We start from the raw sequence: 19,125 nt of genomic DNA on the forward strand, positions 1-19,125 counted from the left end.
TTGGCCAAAACACGTTTAGCTGCTTCACCCAATGATGGCGCTGTTTACAATATTATTTGACACAGCGTGATATAATTATAGCTTTAAGGGTTGACAATACGAGAATACTAAACTGTGTCCTCACAAAACACATCTAAAATGCATGACATCCTATTTAAGTTCTAATAAACACATATGCATATGTTATATGTATATTTGGCGATAAAAAATATTTTATATAGTTTAGAACAATTTCCGCACTGACTAAAATACACAAAGGTTTGTCTCGCTGTTAGAAATAAAACAAACATTCTGTTTGAAAGCTTATCTTCACAACCCGGAAATCATATTGTAGCGCAGCTTGTCCAGCCAGCCAATAGAGTAAAAAACGCCTCCGCCAACCACTCAAGAGAAGGGACGGACGGACGGAGGTGAGGTTGTCAGGGATCCTGAGCTGCAGCGGTTCTCGTGGTAATAAAGGGAAATAACCAAAATGGGAAGCACCGATTCAAAGCTGAACTTCAGGAAAGCGGTGATTCAGCTGACAACTAAAACGCAGGTATCTTGGTTTGCTTATAGCTGAATGAAAGATTACATGCAAAGACAGTAACGTTAGCGATGATCGTGCCGTAGAGCATCACCCGAGGAGATGCGATAGCGCGAGTAGATTATGTGACAGCAGGCAACACAAACAAAAAAGGAAAACAGTTAAATTCACACATTTATTCCACATTATTGAAAGATTCATATTTTCGCTAAAGACGCTAAGCGACTGCCTCTAAATATTTTTTATGATATGTCTGCCGAATGGTCGCGTTATCGTAAACCTATATTGAGATTTTCAGTTCTGGTTTTGACGATAAGACAAATAATGGCGTAGATAAATAAGAGCTGATGACGTAGCGCGTGAAGTGACCACGTTTGCAGATGCGGCAGGTGGACTGTCTTCAGTTCAGCGTGCTGTTGTTGGACGTTGTGTTTACATGGCAGGCAGTGCACCACTCCTAAAACACAATGGGCGCCCAACCATGTGCACGTCACGATGAACGGGGCTGAATGATGCAAAGGCGTCGCGTTCATAATCTGAGGGATTTCCAGTGTTTATCTTGGCTCAGGCCTGAGAAGTGCACTGCAAACGTACTGTTTTCCAGCCCGTGGAAGCCACAGACGACGCGTTCTGGGACCAGTTCTGGACCGACACCACCACCACAGTGCAGGATGTTTTCGCACTGGTGCCGGCTGCAGAGATAAGAGCGGTTCGGGAGGAGTCTCCCTCCAACCTGGCAACACTCTGCTACAAGGTAGCTCTGATTTCAAGCGTGCATATGATGCATAATGCGTGTGCGAGGTGGCAGGTCTGCAATATTTTACTGAAACAATGCGGGCGTCTGCCAGCACAGCACTGCCTCACGCTCTCATATGATGGAATTAGTGAGTCACCTCCTCTTCCTTTCCCTTCCCTTCCCGTCTCTTGCTCGTACCCTACTACTTTCTGTTTGAAGCTGCCTATCGGAGACAAAACAGACCCTGATTAAAGAAAGGAGGGGACGTGAGCCCTTGAAGCAGTGCTGGTGCTCACTGTTGATTATGAATCATTGTTAGTAGTAAGTCTTTGTTAAAAGGACCAAAACAGGCAGCACATAGCTCTTATCTCATGGGCAAATTGTTAAATGAATATAAAAATATTCTAAATATAAAAGATTAGGGTGATGTTTGGCTTTGTTAATCTCTCAACCTCCTATGAGCCGTATTTTGTGATTCCACAGGCCGTAGAGAAGCTGGTGCAGGGGGCAGAGTCCGGATGCCCCACGGAGCGGGAGAAGCAGGTGATCCTGAACTGCACCCGCATCCTGACTCGCATCCTTCCCTACATATTCGAAGACCAGGACTGGAGAGGATTCTTCTGGTCCACGGTGCCGGGTGCTGGGCGGTGTGGGGTGAGTGAGAGGGCGCAGCAAAACAGTGCAGACGTAGATAATATAAGGTATATGAACAGAAATATCAGTACGGGCCTTTGCTGCTCTAAACAATTCATAAGAATTAATGAAAAATACAATAAAGATGTTTTTCATCATGCGTCGTTTAGCACCTGGATGCAGTCTGGCCCTTTTCTTTTTCTTATTTATTTATGCTTTCAGACAGATGAGCTGGATGACGATGATGGAGCTCGACCGCTGGCCGAGTCATTGCTCCTGGCGATCGCTGACCTGCTCTTCTGCCCCGACTTCACCGTGCACAGCCACAGGAAAGGCCCCGTGAGTACCCGGCGGCGCGATGCCGTAGGTCTTTCCTTCAGTCTGGCCAAAGCTGTGCCGAACTCGACGCCAGGATTTATTTTTTTTATCGCTGTGAAGGTTGTTCACTCATATTTCTCATAGTCTCAGAAAACGGAACCGATTACAAGCAGAAAACAAGTAGACTAAGCGAGTGGAGGAACAGGACGCAGCTCTTACGTCTTTCAGGAGTCACATTTTTGTCCTCTAAATGAAATAACCGTGGTTCTCACTGCATCCTGTAGGACTTGGTAGAGAACATGCAGTCCATAGACAGCTGTGAGTACATCTGGGAGGCTGGCGTGGGCTTCGCACAGTCGCCCCCGCTCAACTACATCCACGACCTGAACAGGTTAGTCGCAACACCCGCACGCGTACAGTAACACGAGGCCCCGAGCTTCACGTCGCCGGCTTCTCGCTTCAGGACGGAGCTGCTGAGGCTGCTGCTCACCTGCTTCTCCGAGGCCATGTACCTGCCGCCGTCTTCGGACAACAGCGTCCTCAACCCCTGGGTGACCTTCTTCTGCTCCACGGAGAACAGGTGGAGTAGATGCGGCTCCCGTGGGACATGCTGTCGCGTGCACCCCCCCCCTCCCCCCCACACACGCTGACGTACTGTCCCCTCCGTCTCCACCCAGACACGCTCTGCCTCTGTTCACCTCCCTGTTGAACGTGGTGTGCGCCTACGACCCGGTGGGCTACGGCATCCCGTACAACCACCTGCTCTTCTCCGACTACCGGGAGCAGCTGGTGGAGCAGGCGGTGCAGATCCTCATCGTGACGCTGGAGCACGACGGGGGGGTCCCCCATCGTCCCGCCTCCCCGTCCAGCATCGAGGAGCACGAGGTACTGGACCCTGCTCCACACCCACAGGACAGAAATGTGCGACTCTGCGTGTGTGTGTGACGCATCTCTGTGTGTGTGCAGTCCACAGGCCCCGAAAACCTGTTTGTGAATTATTTGTCGAGGATTCACAGGGAGGAGGTATTTATGAGTACTTCTCATCAGACGGCAGTTATTTTTGAATATCACCGGTTCAAAGCTGCCTGTCCTTCCGTTGGCAGGACTTTGACTTCGTCCTGAAAGGCCTCGCCCGCCTGCTCACCAACCCTCTGACCCAAACCTACCTGCCCAACTCCACCAAGAAGATCCAGTTCCACCAGGAGCTGCTGGTGCTGTTCTGGAAGCTCTGCGACTTCAATAAGGTTTGAAAGGACATTTTAAACGGCCTCCTGGCCCCTTCGACGCGCCGTAACGCCGCCCTCTTCGTGCCACAGAAGTTCCTGTTCTTCGTCCTGAAGAGCAGCGACGTGCTGGATATCCTGGTTCCCATACTGTACTACCTGAACGACGCCAGGGCCGATCAGTGTGAGTCTCCTTCTGCTCCTTCTGAGCCCCTCTGTCCTCCCGCTTCTCACGCGCTCCCTCCCCCCCCCCCCCCCCGGCCGCAGCCCGCGTCGGACTCATGCACATCGGCGTGTTCATCCTGCTGCTGCTGAGCGGCGAGAGGAACTTCGGCGTGCGCCTGAACAAGCCCTACTCCGTGCACGTGCCCATGGACATCCCCGTGTTCACCGGGACGCACGCCGACCTGCTCATAGTGGTGAGACGCCCGCTCCGAGCGCCGAGGCCCGGCCGGGAAAGCGCCGCTCACGGCCGCCGCTCTGCTTGTTTTCGTAGGTGTTCCACAAGATCATCACCACAGGGCACCAGCGCCTCCAGCCTCTGTTCGACTGCCTGCTCACCATTGTTGTGAATGGTTGTGACACATTTCCCTCAGACTGTTGCTACGCTCACGTGCTGCTGCGGTTTGCTTATTATTGCCTGCTTGTCCCGCAGTGTCTCCCTACTTGAAGAGCTTGTCTATGGTGGCGGCCAATAAACTGCTGCACCTGCTGGAGGCCTTCTCCACCAGCTGGTTCCTGTTCTCCACAGCCCAGAACCACCACCTTGTGTTCTTCCTCCTCGAGGCGTTCAACAATATCATCCAGTACCAGTTCGACGGTGGGTCGACGGCGCCTGTCGCCATCGTCTGGGTTTTATGTGTGCCACTTTTGTTCGCATGAACGTGTCGCCCTCCAGGGAACTGCAACCTGGTCTACGCCATCATCCGTAAGCGCAACGTCTTCCACCAGCTGGCCAACCTGCCCTCCGATCCGCCGTCCATTCACAGGGCTCTGCAGAGGAAGAGGAAGTCGCCGGATGTGATTTCCCGCACCAGCTCCCAGGAAACCGTCTCCATGGAGGGCTCGCACCCCGCGGTGCCGGCCGAGCCGGGGACCCTGAAGGCCAGTCTGGTCGCCATGCCAGGTCTGTAGTCGCTGGCTGCTGCACACAGGCACATCCCACTGTCAAAACACTGGTTGCGGAAAGGTAGAGGTGGACACAAAAATGTAGTATTTCTTAGAAAATGAAAGAAAATGGGTAGAGTAACTGTGTGTAACATCATAATCGTGTGGGTTTCAGGCATTGATAAACTGACGGAGAAGTCCCAGGTATCAGAAGACGGCACCATGGTGTCCGTCCCAAAGGCAGACTCTCCACCCACGGCCCATTCAGAGCAAAGCGTAGTAGCAGCAACGAGTGACACAGAGTCAAACTCAGGCAAAGACAATGAAGTGAGTGTGTGTCTGTGTGTGTTGTGTTTGTTTTAAGGTGTAAACACTTTAATAAATCTGTTTCTTTGTCCTATCAGGACGTTTTCTATACAGAAGCAGAAATGGAGAGGAGGCGTTTGTCAAGTGCGTCATCGGCGTCTGTTTGGACTCCCACACCTGAATGGGTCGGCGACACCTCCCTTCTCATTCTGTAGCTGGAGATTCTTTGATGTTTGAGGTGACGCACACCTTTTATTTGCTTTTCTAGGTGCTCTCCTGGAAGTGTAAGCTGCCCCTGCAGACCATCATGCGTCTCCTACAGGTGCTAGTTCCGCAAGTGGAGAAGATCTGCATCGACAAGTACAGTGCATCAACACCTTTTTATGCCATCGTTAGTCAACAGGCCCTGTGCAAGTCTCGTATTGGCTGAGATTCTGTAGGATTAAATGGAGAGCGCTCCCGTGTTTCCTGCAGGGGTCTGACAGACGAATCAGAGATCCTCAAGTTCCTCCAGCACGGAACGCTGGTGGGCCTGCTCCCGGTTCCTCACCCCATCCTCATCAGAAAGTATCAGGCCAACGCTGGCACCGCCATGTGGTTCCGCACGTACATGTGGGGCGTCGTCTACTTGCGGTGAGTTGGGCATGAGAGCAGAGCTTCACCCCAGTCGATCTCTGTGCTGCAGGAGTAACGTCTCGGGTTGATTTTTCCAGCAACGTGGACCCTCCCATCTGGTACGACACCGACGTGCGTCTCTTTGAGATCCAGAGGATGTGAGGTGAAGGCTCTTTTTTTGGACCAACATCCTTCAGACGTCCTCCCTCTCGGCATCTGCTGGTTTCTTCACTGTGTTTAACTTGCCTCTGTAATCATTATTATTACCACGGCGCTTTGCCCCGACACCATTCTCCTCAGTTTAAGATTGGACAGTAATGTGTTGCTTTGTCAGACCTCAAGACCACAGAATGTGTGTCAGTGCAGAGATGACTGGTGTTTTGGGTGAATACTGACTTTTCGTAAACTCTTGTTTATGGTGTGAGTCCAAGCTGCAATGCTTTAAAATGAATGTGTGGTCTATATTTGTTTATTATATGCTTGTAGTTTATGTGGTTGTGTAACTCTCTCAAACTGGATTTTGGAGACCATGCTACAGATTGAATGTTTGTATGTATATGACCGGGGCTCATGGTCGGATGTGTCTCACCACGCTTACGATGCTCGATGTTGAGAAATGTATTTTCCTTAAATTATCCTGAAAATATATATTGATAAGTGTGAATACTGTGGTCGCCACATGATTGAAGAGTGAAAACGCCAGATCACTACACGGCCACTAGATGGCGCCATGTCTGTAACTATCAGTCTTAAAGGTTTGACTTTAGGATTGCTGCTACTGTACAAGTCAAAAACAGTGGATGCTCTCTGTTTCAACGCTTCCAGTTACTCATCAACACACTTTCATTAGTTACAGCCCTAAAAATACCTTCAGCGTGATCTGTTCTGCTCCACTGCATGCAGTGCTGGTGCCGTAAAATCTATAAACATAACAGACTGTCATGATGTTTTCTACCCTCTCCACAATCAAACTCATCCTTCAGAGCTGTTGGCTCAGGAGCCTTAATTTGAATTTTCATTTAGTGTAGTTATAATTAAAAATACATAGAACCGTTGAGAATAAGGAAGCTTTACAATTAAAAGTAGCCCAATCAAAACGTTCTATATAATCCTACAATAACATTATAGAGTCACTATCATCTGCAGTAGAAATCGTAAAACACTTTCTGTTTTCTCAGTAACCCTGCATTATTCCTGTGCATGTGATTTGTACACGGTGAAATTTCCAACGTTGTTATTTGAAGTAAATAAAGGTTCATGTTTAGCTAGTCTACAGTATCTGAGGCCTGTCTATGAGGGCACTGAGTATGTGAAGTGATCCCAACTAGTCACATGGGATAAACAGATCATTTTCCATCCAAAATTCAAAACTCAAAGACTGGATGCGTTTGAGCAGGTTTGTTTTAAGAGTTTTCTTCAAGCAGGTCATGAAATGTAAATCTTTTACAGAGCACCTGCCTCCACATCTGTGTGCTCTGGTGTTAGTCACAAGGTTGGAGGCAAAGGTCGCCTACGTTTCTACCATTCTCTTGCAAGATTCCAGGATGAAAACACGGGACCTGTTCCTTCTCCTCTGTCTCGTCAGGGCGGCAAGTGCTCTGTACAAACAGTGGATCCCTGACACCAACTATGAGAATGAGACCAACTGGGACAAAGGAGCTGTTCCATGCGGTAACGACGTGATTCAGTTTCCGCCCCAGAGACGCGTGTCGGTGTTCGTGGAGTCCATGCATGCGGTGAAGGAGATGAGGATGCCCGTTCATGGGGAGTTCATCCTGACTCCAGGCTCTGGGTTTTACGTTCTGGACGGACAAGAGCCCGGCTGCGGCCAAGGTGTAGTGTCCCAGTTCAAAGATTCGGAGCATCTCCGCTGGTTTGACCCGGTTCTGTGGCACACGGCGGCCACTCGCGACGACCTGGAGCACGGGAACTTCATATTCTCAGTCCACGAGGAGAGCGTGCCCTGCCGGTACGATGACGTGGTCTTTAAAGAATGGTCTTCCTTCAGAGTGGACACCAGCTCCAGTCAGTCCAGTTCTCCTGTGAAGTCCGTGTCTGTGCTGGGGAAGAAGTTTGACAGCGAGTCCGAGTTCACCCGGTACCTCAGCTCGCAGTCGGGGCAGCTGCAGTTTCATGGATCCTCTCCGGTTGCCGTCGGCAACCCGGGCTGCGCCGATCCGTCCGGCTGCGACTGTGGGAACGCTGCGAACCACCGTCAGATCTGCAGCACCATAACGTGCCCGTCTCTCAGCTGTGGGAAGCCGCTCCTCCCAGTAGGACACTGCTGTGAGGTGTGCGGCGCCATTGTCTCCGTCCATTATGACGATGGTTTCAACCTGCAGGCCTACAGACAGCGAATCCATAACCTTTTTCTCACCCAGCCAACATACAAATCCACCCAGCTGGGAATGTCTAAAGTCCTCAAGTCACAAAGGCTGATGGGAATCATCCCCTTCAGTGCCGCAGAGGAGATCCAGGTGCTTATTCTGGACGGAGAGGAGGGGGCTCGATCAGCGGCTCTGGCCCAGGACATACTGAAGGACGTCCGCACCTATGGCTCCAGCATTGGAATCAGTGGGGCCGAAGTTCAGACGTCCTCTGGCAGTCAGTCTGGAGGCAGCGCGGGGATGGTGGTCGGCGTCGTGTTTGGGGTTTTAATCATAATCGCGCTTGTTTGCGTCACGGCTGTCCTGATTCGTAAAGGAGTGCTCAAGGCGCCTTCGATGCCTTCGATGCCGACGCTCAGCAGCTTAAAGAGGCAGAGTGGCATCGGAGAACTGGGAGGGCCTCTGGACCACGGCTTCGATAACCCCATGTTTGACAAGCCGGGCCTGATGCCTGACATTCCCAGTCTGTACGGCGCTGGGTCTAACCATTCCATCTCCATGACTCAGACAGGCGTGTACTTCGTGAATCCAGTTTTCGATGACAAAGAAACTGATTTCAATGCCTGAGGCTGACTGCTTGATCAGACGCGGCCTTCAAGAAAACATCATCTCGCAGCTTTCTAATAATTAGGCGACTGTTGGCAGACGCTGAAGCTTTTAATATCCAAATCAACATTTGAGTCAAATAAAAGAGTTACGGGCAGAGTTGTCTACTTTTCCCGCATTCGTATCGTACTCGGGAGCAATAAAACTGCAGTAAAGCCTGCAATAAATGCACGCATACTGCTGAACAGAAGCTTTATGCTCATGTCGCACAGTCGGTGCTGGAAGTTGTGCTGACATTTACACTATGTGAAAACTCCTGCATATGTACCAGCTCCATGTAACTCCTTATGTAACCCCAATAAAAACGTTTAATGCCCTAATATATTCTTTTGCAAGCACTTTAAGGACATTTTGTTCCCTTGAGAAGCAAAGGGAAATATATTGTACTTCTGAACATTTGTCTTATTTTCAGCACAGTACTGTACATGTAGCTCCAGGTGAGTTAAGATCTGTAATCAGGAGCTCTCCAGGAGCTTTTATTTTGAAGGTAATCTTCGATACAGAACATATGGTGCATCTGAATCTGTAATGTGCCTGTGGCAAAATGTTATTATCTATGAACAGAGAATTGCAAAATGCAAATTTCTTTCATATCTAACCGCTCAACGATTTTTGATGGTTCTTAAAATCTGAGGTAAATTTGTTTCCTGGATACAAGGAGTCCATAGAGGATAAAGGATAGATTTATAAGTGTATGTAACGCTGATTTACTGAGTGCGATATTCAGTTTATGATGTCTCGGGGTTAAACCAATTAGAACGTGATTTACAATCACAGCCGAGGGCGAGTCAGACAGAACAAGGTGAGATAAAGTGGACGAGACCGAAGAGCACCAGTGACCGTCCAGTATCACAGTATCTTGGTCAAGAATGTGAATGATATACACTCACCCCTAAATCAGCAGTTTGTCAGCGTAAGGTGTGAAAACAAGGTCAAGCCGTTCACGCACAGCGACGCATGGGTGGGTACTTGGACACGAGAGGCTGTATCTGCCACTCCCCAGCGACCCAGGAACAAGGAAACAGAAGTAACATATCAAATATTTGTCAAATAACATGCAACCCATCATCTGCCGCAGAAAATGAAATAGCTCTGTGAAACAGCTCAGAAGCTGACACAGCTGCTCTGTGTACACTGTCAACACATCAGGTGACAAAGATAAAATGTCTGTCTCAGAGAACGGCCTGTACCAGTCCCACATCATATGATACATTTGGCCAAAACAAGTTCACACATCGGTCACGCATCGCTGCACCAACACGTTCACGTCTTCCATTCTGCACCTCCATCAGGATGCATCTGCCCCGTTTGCCTTTGCTCCAGCGGCTCAGCAACATCACAAAGACAGAAATGGGAGAAAACTGGCATTTTGCATGAAATCAAGTCACACAGACTGGTTGTTATTTATCTGCAGCGTACCTTCAGTTGGGTTTGCTGCTGGACTCTGACTGATGTCTTCTGCAAGTCAAAAGTGATCACGAACGGTGGAGCGTCTGAAACAAGGCCGCGCCTTATGCCAGGAACCAGCGATGACAGAACGCTTGGTGCTGAGGGTTTGTTTTTGACACCTTGATGTGGGTCTTCCCCACGGACACTGTGCCCTTCATGCCCCTGACTCTCACGGTCTGGGCACACGGGGCCTTTGACCCCCTGCTCTGAGGTGGACGTCACAACAAATAAAGTCATTTAGACCCAAACATAGATTCTGTGCAGATAAACATCATTTAATAAAAAAAAACTACTCAAGATACAAATGTCATAGTGTACAACACTTACTGTAGTGTATGGGCTGAACATTCAAAATCTAAATAAACACTGCGTATTATGAACTGTGTTGCTATAGTGTTGGCCTGCATCGCCAGCGAGCCTCGGTGGAGCCACGCGGCTTTCTGCATGTAAACATGTGTAAGAGGTGAAAGCGTTTCCCAAAAGGACGACGTGGAAACAGGTTCCTAGAGGTTTTTTTCCTTTTTCTGACTAATACATTTTAGGCAGACGCACAGGCACGAACGAGGCAGGCACACGAGGTGGGGGGGGGGGGGAGGTTTACCGCACGGGCGGGGGGGCAGAGGCGCCCAAGCTGCCCAGAGGTTATCATCGCATTTCCCTTCTTCGTGGTTGACGTATTCAGCCGGACGACGGCCTTTCTGCCGCTCGCGTCCAAGTCCACGACCTCCACTGACCTTCAGGACTGGACACGATGGGAGGAATTACCTGCAGGGCAGAGGCAAGAGAGAAAACAGGCACTAGGCTTATTAAAAACAGAGTTCAGTGTGGGAGTCATAACACTGACAGTAGCAGGAAGAAGCTTCTGATGGGAAATGACCTGATAATAGAGCATCAGACTGATTTATAATGAATCCGGTCAGCATCTCACGCCAACCTAGAAAGCGTTTTTTACTTCCTGATCCGTTTATTTCATTCTACTTAAGTTGTAAATGAACCTGTCTCCACGCTAGTAAAAGGCTGTGATCAGAGGCATCCATGGGTTGGAGGATGACTGGATTAACTCCTTGGGCCTTATAGGTCAAGGTCAGTGTGACTCCTTCATGTTTGGCACAATTGTTCACTTGGGCTCAGTGATCAGTCATTGCTCCATCACTTCATAACTCATACGGTTGTGACTGAAATGTAAAACTAAACATCGATTACTTGATCTACTGTAAGTGGAGCACTAAAACTATATCCTTGATCAAACATCCAGATTGGATGTGACAGATTTACTCTTCTTTATCAAACTGTTCCTGTAACCAAAGCTTTATCTATTGTGCACTGACTACACACTTCAATCCAAAGCAGAGGAAAACACACTGCTAAAACCTGCCCCGCTTCAGCACTCACAGCTCCGTGTCCTCGATGCCCTCCGCCTCCTCCATGGTGTCCAGGCGCTTCTTACAGGCATCTAAGATCTTCTTCCTGGGCCCCAGAGGGATGTGAATGCTTTTAAGATCGTGGTCGGAGCAGAGAAGCAGCGCCTCCAGGTCGATCTTCTCCCGCTTGAAGATGGAGAAGAACTCGCCCATGCCCTGCGTGGCCAGGAAGACCTCCAGGGGACTGGTGTCGGGCTCGTCGTCGTTGTCCAGCCCCAGCTCCACCTCCTCCCAGGGCAGCTCCTCCACGTTCCTCTCCTGCAGGCTGCGGGCGCTGCCGATGCTGTCGTCGTCCAGGTCCGGGTACGGCTGCAGCCGGCTGCGCAGGCGCACGCCGCCGCCCGACCGGGTCCCGCCGGCCTCGTCCCCACCCCCGAGGTCGAACATGCCGCCGCTCACGTAGTTCCTGCGAAACACCATGGTGCCCAGGCCGGGCCGGTTGAACAGGGAGTCGTGGCCCGAGTCGGTGCTGATCTCGGAGTAGTCCACGTCGGGGCCGTGGAGGTCCGGCTCGCTCATGGCACGTGAAATGGCATCGTCGTTGTCTCTGGGGAACATGTCGCGGATGTTGCGGCGGCCGCGGTCCTTGGCGTTGGTGTTGTAGGTCCCCTGTTTGACAAACATGACGTCGTTGCCCAGCTGCAGTCCGGACAGAGAGCGCACGCTCTTCCTTCCGTCCTCGTAGATTTTAAAGGTCCCATCTCCTTGTTTCCGCTTCTCCAGCTTCTTCTGGATCTTTGTCTTCCCTCGATTTGTGGCATGGAGAGTAGCCTGACAGACAGAAGTCAGGGGGTTAGTCCAAGTTTGCAGCCGTCATCCAAATATTTGAATAAATAAACGTCCTCACCTGAGAGTATGGCACACTGACGGTGGCTGCGTTGAAGCCGCGCAGCCTGTGGCTAACCGTGCTGCCGGTGTAGCTGGATAAGCTCACCACCTCGGACGCGGAGGCCTCGAACGCCTCCTTGTGGAACTTGCGCTCCATGCGCTTGTGGTGCTTCTTCTGCATCTTCACGCACTCCTTGATCCGCCGCTCGCCCTCGCGGAAGGCGCGCTCCTTCAGCTTGCCCACCAGCTTGGGATTGAGGCCCGTCTGCTTGGCGGCGATGGAGTCCAGGTAGCGCACGCAGTCCATGTGATTCTTGGTGGCGGCCATGTCCAGCGGCGTGTGGTAGTCGTTGTCCAGGCACCATATGTTGGCACCGAAAGACACCAGGAAGAAAAGGCAGTTGAGGTGACCGTTGGCGGCTGCCAGGTGGAGCGGCGTGTTCCCCCAAATGTCGCACTTATCAGGGTTTCCTCTGCGAGACAGACACATTGGGTACAACGTTAACACACCTGTTAGCTAGCTAGCTGTAGCTCGTAGGAGCTTGTTGAAAGGTTAAAGGTCAAGGTGACGTCGCCTCCTTGGCCTGTTTGGGTTTCACACTCGTGAGTAGCACGTGATTTTTTTGATGGTGTTGTCACAGGTGACCTGATGCCCCCTCATTAAAGGGTTTACAGTCTAAACAGCACGCCGTCTGCTCAGAACATACTTGTCACATACGGCACATTTCGGTTGATTTCTGCTGTGGAAATGAACCGTTGCTAAAGCCTTAGCCGGCCGCGCGCGACCTCAGGGTTACCTCTGTGCGCTGCCGTCTTGCTCTCTGTTTGTAACATGAGCCGCAGGCTTGCTAGCACCGCTGCTACACCACCTGTATCCGGTTTCAGGTGAGGCCGAACAGGCAGCACCTCACTCAAAAAGCACTACTGTCAAATTCCACAGGTCAGAACATCCAGAAATGTCAAAGCTGCTAAACAGGAGATGACTGGTGCATGACGGTTTGTCTTTCCTTACATTGTTAATGTCTAGCCTCCAAAAACATTATTATTTTTTAACTAATATTCTGTTGTGCATAATGCTCCAAATCGAGTGCAATGCAAAGGAATTATCAACGATTTGCAGCATATTTGTTCTTATCACGGCCAAATGCCCTGTATTTGACATTCCTACTTCATATTCAGGCAGTTTCATTGTCAGCTCCCTGGTTGGTGTCGAACCCCCTGAATTTACAGCTTCGCACAACTCTCGCCTCCGTCGCCCGCTGCCGCCCCATACACGCGCGTGAATAATGGATGCGATGCATGCCACGCTACTACCGAGGCGCCGGTGAATTATTGATGGATTACGTTGTAAGGGATTCACAGAGAATGTGTTTCAGACCTGGGAGACCCAACCTGGGCAGCCATCGACAAAGTCCCACTCTGATTTCATGATCCATGATTGGCCTTAAACAGTCATCGGTGGTTGATGGGCTGTGTGAGGTAAACAGCTGACGGTGTGGAAGTAAAACTAGTAATTAGCGAACTGGAACAGATGACAAGGGAACCAATTCATCTACAAAAGGAATAAACATTTATCACGTTCTAAACTCAGATCATACAATAACCCTTTCATGAGCAGGGATTATAGGACGTGGTAGTTTTATATGCGATAATTTATATCTGTACCAGTAAAAACACTGAGCATGGGGCCTCCCCTGTTCTTTATCACATTATATGTCTTTACCTCCTATGACAGCTTGATGTTACTGCGGGTCGCAGGATGCAATATACTTTCCAAATATAGCCCAGCATTACATCGTTCCCATGAAATTGTCAAGCAGCATTAAAGTTCTCTCCACTGTATCGCTGGGTCTCACGACTTGGCCTGAGAAACATTACGGCGGCTATTAATGTTTAATTTTAGTACCTCATGTCAATCAGGGCTTTATGCCTTGTGCTAACACCAGAGGAATATCATGTCCTTGGCAGCAGGGAGGCTTATTCTCCATGGGAAATAGTGAAATGATACTGGAAGCTTCGTTTTGCTTCAAGAACAAGTCCTAAAACGTGGCCTTAAATGAACAAATGTCTCGTTTAGTCTCTGAAGAGCTTCCCTCTGTAGAGCGACTGTACAATGGGCCGTCTTTTCAGCTGGCACGAACCAGGTCAACTAGAAAATTTGCGAGATGGGCTTTTGTGCCTTCTCTCATCCTAATTGTCTATAAACTGTGTGCCTGTGTGACTACATGTGGTCGTCTCTATGATTAAACTGATAGTAATAAATAATTAATTTGAAGGATGCAAACTTTTCTTCTTATTATTATGCGCTCCCTCATGGGGGAGAGTCTCTGACCTTGAGCAGTGTCACATGCAAGTCAGAGATCAAGCATCATAAGGCACCAAACAGATAGACGGTGTCCATAGGGGTTATGTGTGATTTTCTTTTCAAATGCAGCGCAGTAAAATAAAGTAAAGCGAGTTCTGGACATAAGGTCGTTGTTCGCCACTAGTCTTTTGACGGAACACGGGAAATGCTACAGCATCTATCCAGTTTCCATAAGTCATGAACCTTCCACGCACCCCCTGCCCACGATGAGCCGCAGCGCCTCCAGGTTGCCGTGATAAGCGGCCCACAGCGTCGGCGTCATGCCATCCTCATCCGGCGCGTTCAGGTCCTTCCTCGTCGCCTCCTTCAGCAGGTCCAGGTAGCCGTCCCGGGCCGCCTTGTGGTACCTGTCGTTCATGTTGCGCACTTAGTCCACCCGGCTCGACTCCATCGCCTTTTCTTCAACACCACCACCACCACCATCGTCGTCGTCGCCGTCGTGCGTTGTGCGGCGCGAGCAGACCGGCTGAACGGCCACTTCGCAGCACCGTCCGCGCGGGAGCGGCGCCGAGAGCGCAGTCGCCGGTATCCAGGGACGCCACATGCGCAGAGTGTGCGCAAGAGTGCTACGGGTGGCGCACACCGAGCCCTTGGTCGCGTGAAAACACAGAATTACTCCTCGAAGTTGTTTGTTGTGGTCTTTCTGTTATTATGCTTTCAAATAAAAAAGACATAAAGCAACAAAAAAACTTGTTTTACATTCATTTTAAAATGTCTGACCCTTAATTATTGTTTAAAGGTAAAGGTTAACACATAAAACACCGTTTTAGGGTACAACTTGTACAGGAATGGAAACGAATGGACATTTGAGAATACAGCTAGATAATTATAAATATCTGGTTGTCACACACGGAAGGATCACTCCGGTGTTGATTTTCTACGCTCTGTTCAGAAAAACCATTGTTCTCACTTAAAATTTCCCATCATTGGCACGCGAAACGCCAGCGAAGACAAAGGGGGATTTCATCAAACAGGTCTTGCGATAACAACACACACACACACAAAGGAGCTCTCGGGTGAACGCTGTTGTGAAGCGCATACATTAGAGCGGCACCAGCGGCTCAGACAGCGGTGCCCACGCGCTGGGCTTTTCGTGCAGGGCACGTACGCGGGGAGCTTTTCATTGCGCCACAGACCGGATTCCAGAGGTTCATGTACATGTATTGCTTTCAAGCACTCAATCAAAATGTTAGACAAGAAACACACCAGTCTATATGATACGCTGTAATATAGCTGCATGGAACCACAGGAAAAGAGAGACAAAAACAATGAAGTCTGTGTTAGTAGTCACTGACATATATTCTACAATCTAAAATATAAATCCATTGTTTAATCAATAAGGACCCGTTTTTTTTTGGAATTCATGCAAAAACAAAATTCCTGGAAACATCTTTTGAACACTGGATTCCTATTTTGTGCTAAACACACTGTGTTTGGCGTTAATATAGCGCAGGACATGAGAGATTTATTGACATTTATGATTCTCTGTATAGTAAACCACCGTGTATGGAGGCATATAAAAGCCTGGACGGCTCAGACGGCTTCTCAGGACCACACTGCATCAGGTGAGCTCACGGCTCGTCCTTCTTAGATGATACCGTTTGTCATATTGCCTTTTGAACATTAATAGCAGCTTGTTTTTTTTAGATTACTATCTTGCTAGTTCAAGTGTCCTGATTTTATCAGATGACGTGCTGTAGTTTGCATTACTTTCTCAAGGAAATAACATTGCTCCTTCCGCTAAATGTGACTGTGGATATTTAATCGGCACAGTCCAACTGGAGTGCAGCCAGGATGAGTAAGTTGGAGCTCTTTTGTGTAGCACCAACAACAAGGCGACGTTTGCATCAATGGTTTCACGTGTGACAGGGAGCTTAATAAAAGGAGCCCTCGAGCGGGTGTGGCACTTAGACCTGGGATGCTGTCGTCCTCCGCAGAACCAGATGGGAACAGCTTACGAGTCATTTGTGAATAGACCTTAGATAGAGAGAACATGTTTGTGAACGCTGCCTACACGTGCGACTGTGTAACTGATGGCAGTGCCTGTGCACAATGCAGAATGTCGTCCAAGGACAAGAAGATGGAGGAGACCAGCGCCTCGGGCGAACCCCACCAGCACGTGGCGCTCGGTGGAGCTGGGGGGGAGCAGGGCCGACACTGGGGATGGATGCTGTCCGGGATCGTCTGCGTCAACATTATAATCCTGGGCTGTACCTTCGTGACCGCCACGGCCCACAACAGCATGAACATCAGCGCTTCGGACCTCCAGGCTTTTCTCATCTTCCTCATCCTCATCACCTCCAGCTGGATACTCTATTATACCATCTACACAGCCAGGACAAAGGACGCAGTTGTTTACAAGGACGGCCATGCTGGACCGATTTGGCTCCGGGGTAAGTGAAGCTCAGGCTTTTATGTGGGACTTGCTGCCAGAACAATGCTTTACTTTTACCTTTTCTCTTTCAGGAGGGCTTGTGTTATTTGGACTGCTCAGTATTATCATGGATATTTTCAAGATCGTCAGCTACGCCGGCTACCTCGAGTGCGAGTCTGCAGTTAAAGTCGCTTTCCCCGTGGTGCAGCTTCTCTTTGTATTCGTGCAGGTACAAATTACAGAATATCCATTGTAGTTGAAGAAGATCCAATGATTACAGCCACAGTGTTAATATTGAATTGGTGAATTTGCAGACATACTATTTGTGGTTTCACGCCAAGGACTGTGTGCAGCTACAGAAGAACTTCACACGGTAAGTTGTTAATGGATTTCTCTTGTTGTTCACAACTTCATCATTCAGTGACACAAATGATAAATCAGTGGTTATAACTGTCTGACCGCCATTTAAAAAGTCTAATATAATCCCATCACCCTCTTCTCTAATTGAGAGGACCTGACATTATGCTGTCCTTCTAGCTGCGGCCTGATGCTCACCCTGTCCACTAATCTAGTTCTGTGGATGTCGGTGGTCACTGAGGAATCCATTCATCAAACAACCCTTCCTGAATATTCAAACCAGACCTCTAAACTCTCTGGACGAAGCCTGTACATGTATAAAGGTAAGGAAGAGAGAGAAAGCAATCGAAATAATTGAAAGATTTTATGAAGCAATAAAAAGCTCTAACTTATTGATACCCTGCCATCACTTGCAGCAAGTCACGCGCATGAGTGCAAGTGCAGCCACACATCCTGCAGCCTCTTCCAGGAGGCCTACTACTACCTGTACCCTTTCAATATCGAGTACTGTCTCTTCGCCTCTGCCATGACGTATGTCATGTGGAAAAACGTTGGCCGAGTCGCGGACGAACACACCCACCACAAACTCAACTTCCGGATCAAGGACGTGTTTCTTGGCCCTGTGCTGGGAATCCTCCTGGTGGTGGCAGGTTTGGCAACCTTTGTAGTGTATGAGACGGAAATCCTCAAAAGCGGCGAGGATAAGGTCAGGAAAGACAAAGCCGTGATGATTCACTATGTCATGAATATAGTCATAGTGACCCTGATGTCTGTCTGCACCGTGATCGGCCTCGTTATATTCAAGATGGACCAAAGGGAGCATGTGTCGGAGAAAAACCCCACGCGCAGCCTGGACGTGGCGCTGCTCCTGGGGGCCTCGCTGGGTCAGTTTGTCCTCAGCTATTTCACCACCTTAGCAACGGTGGCAACAGGAGTCCTAGGATACTTAAACGGCCTCAACCTGTCCTGGGCCATTCTCCTAGTGGTCCAGCTCGGCCTGCAGAACGTGTTCATTATTGAAGGTCTGCACAGGGAGCCATTCCATGATCTGCACCCCGGTACCGTTATTGTGAATCCATACTCGCATGCAAGTAAAGGGGTGGACGGCTTAGAGTTGGGAATGGGCATGAAGCCCAGCCAAGGACTCGAAGGGCATGGCCACGCTGCTGACAACGGGCCCAGGCTGTGGAGAAGGTGGATCTTGAAAGAGGTCTGCATGTTTCTACTGCTGGGGAACGTGATGGTGAGTGCCATTTATCTTCACATTTACTGTTTTTTTACATTGACTGCTGAGAATACTCACCCTGGCGTTGATTCTTCCTTTGACAGCTGTGGATCATGCCAGCGTTTGGTGCTCGTCCCCAGTTTGACCTCAGCACTGAAATGAACTTCTATGGTTTCAGCCTGTGGGCTAGTGTTGTCAACGTGGGACTTCCATTCGGCATTTTCTACCGCATGCATTCGGTCGCCGGTCTTTTTGAGGTGTTCCTTACATCTTAATGCTGCTATTAATTCACTATTTTGTATAATTTGCACGTTGACATTTTATACCTTTTCTATCACAATGTTTTTTTTTCTTTTTTTGTAAAGTACTTACAAATAGTATCAATAAACATCAGTATGCTGTGACCAATTATGTAAAATAAATATGTACATATGTGATATGTTTTGACAATTTATGTATTCAAAATGTTATTTTGGAGGATTCAAATGCATTTATATAATTGAGTGTGATGCTGATATTATATATTTTAAGCTTCAGGCTCTGTATTCAAACAATTAATAAAAAAGAGAAATGAGACTGTGTATTATTATTATTATTATTATTATTATTATTATTATTATTATTATTATTATTATTATTATTATTATTG

General features: G+C 48.9%; 4 protein-coding genes across 4 annotated transcripts; 3 read left to right on the forward strand and 1 right to left on the reverse strand.

Moving 5' to 3' along the window:
• Positions 1 to 374: 374 nt before the first annotated feature.
• hid1a (HID1 domain containing a) lies at positions 375 to 6,735 on the forward strand. The gene is made up of 19 exons (XM_029159484.3): positions 375 to 538; positions 1,131 to 1,280; positions 1,746 to 1,916; positions 2,118 to 2,234; positions 2,498 to 2,604; positions 2,677 to 2,793; positions 2,891 to 3,098; positions 3,180 to 3,236; positions 3,317 to 3,457; positions 3,530 to 3,620; positions 3,704 to 3,855; positions 3,933 to 4,011; positions 4,092 to 4,256; positions 4,335 to 4,562; positions 4,719 to 4,870; positions 4,948 to 5,034; positions 5,118 to 5,209; positions 5,324 to 5,482; positions 5,563 to 6,735. Exons 1-19 carry the CDS (start codon positions 473 to 475, stop codon positions 5,624 to 5,626), a joined length of 2,403 nt encoding a protein of 800 aa, XP_029015317.1. The 5' UTR covers positions 375 to 472; the 3' UTR covers positions 5,627 to 6,735.
• A 111-nt stretch (positions 6,736 to 6,846) lies between these two features.
• On the forward strand, positions 6,847 to 8,779 carry amn (amnion associated transmembrane protein). Its single transcript, XM_029159253.3, has one exon. It carries the CDS (start codon positions 6,847 to 6,849, stop codon positions 8,416 to 8,418), a length of 1,572 nt encoding a protein of 523 aa, XP_029015086.2. The 3' UTR covers positions 8,419 to 8,779.
• Positions 8,780 to 10,160: 1,381 nt separating this feature from the next.
• Positions 10,161 to 15,184, reverse strand: ush1ga (Usher syndrome 1Ga (autosomal recessive)). The gene is made up of 4 exons (XM_029160140.3): positions 14,715 to 15,184; positions 12,175 to 12,628; positions 11,299 to 12,098; positions 10,161 to 10,671 (listed from the first exon to the last, which is right to left on the reverse strand). Exons 1-4 carry the CDS (start codon positions 14,876 to 14,878, stop codon positions 10,668 to 10,670), a joined length of 1,422 nt encoding a protein of 473 aa, XP_029015973.1. The 5' UTR covers positions 14,879 to 15,184; the 3' UTR covers positions 10,161 to 10,667.
• Positions 15,185 to 16,151: 967 nt separating this feature from the next.
• otop2 (otopetrin 2) lies at positions 16,152 to 19,052 on the forward strand. The gene is made up of 6 exons (XM_029160155.3): positions 16,152 to 16,913; positions 16,987 to 17,123; positions 17,209 to 17,267; positions 17,432 to 17,574; positions 17,668 to 18,494; positions 18,581 to 19,052. Exons 1-6 carry the CDS (start codon positions 16,514 to 16,516, stop codon positions 18,749 to 18,751), a joined length of 1,737 nt encoding a protein of 578 aa, XP_029015988.1. The 5' UTR covers positions 16,152 to 16,513; the 3' UTR covers positions 18,752 to 19,052.
• Positions 19,053 to 19,125: the final 73 nt, after the last annotated feature.

Source organism: Betta splendens, chromosome 8, assembly GCF_900634795.4.
Source record: "Betta splendens chromosome 8, fBetSpl5.4, whole genome shotgun sequence".
Classification (NCBI taxonomy): Eukaryota; Metazoa; Chordata; class Actinopteri; order Anabantiformes; family Osphronemidae; genus Betta; species Betta splendens.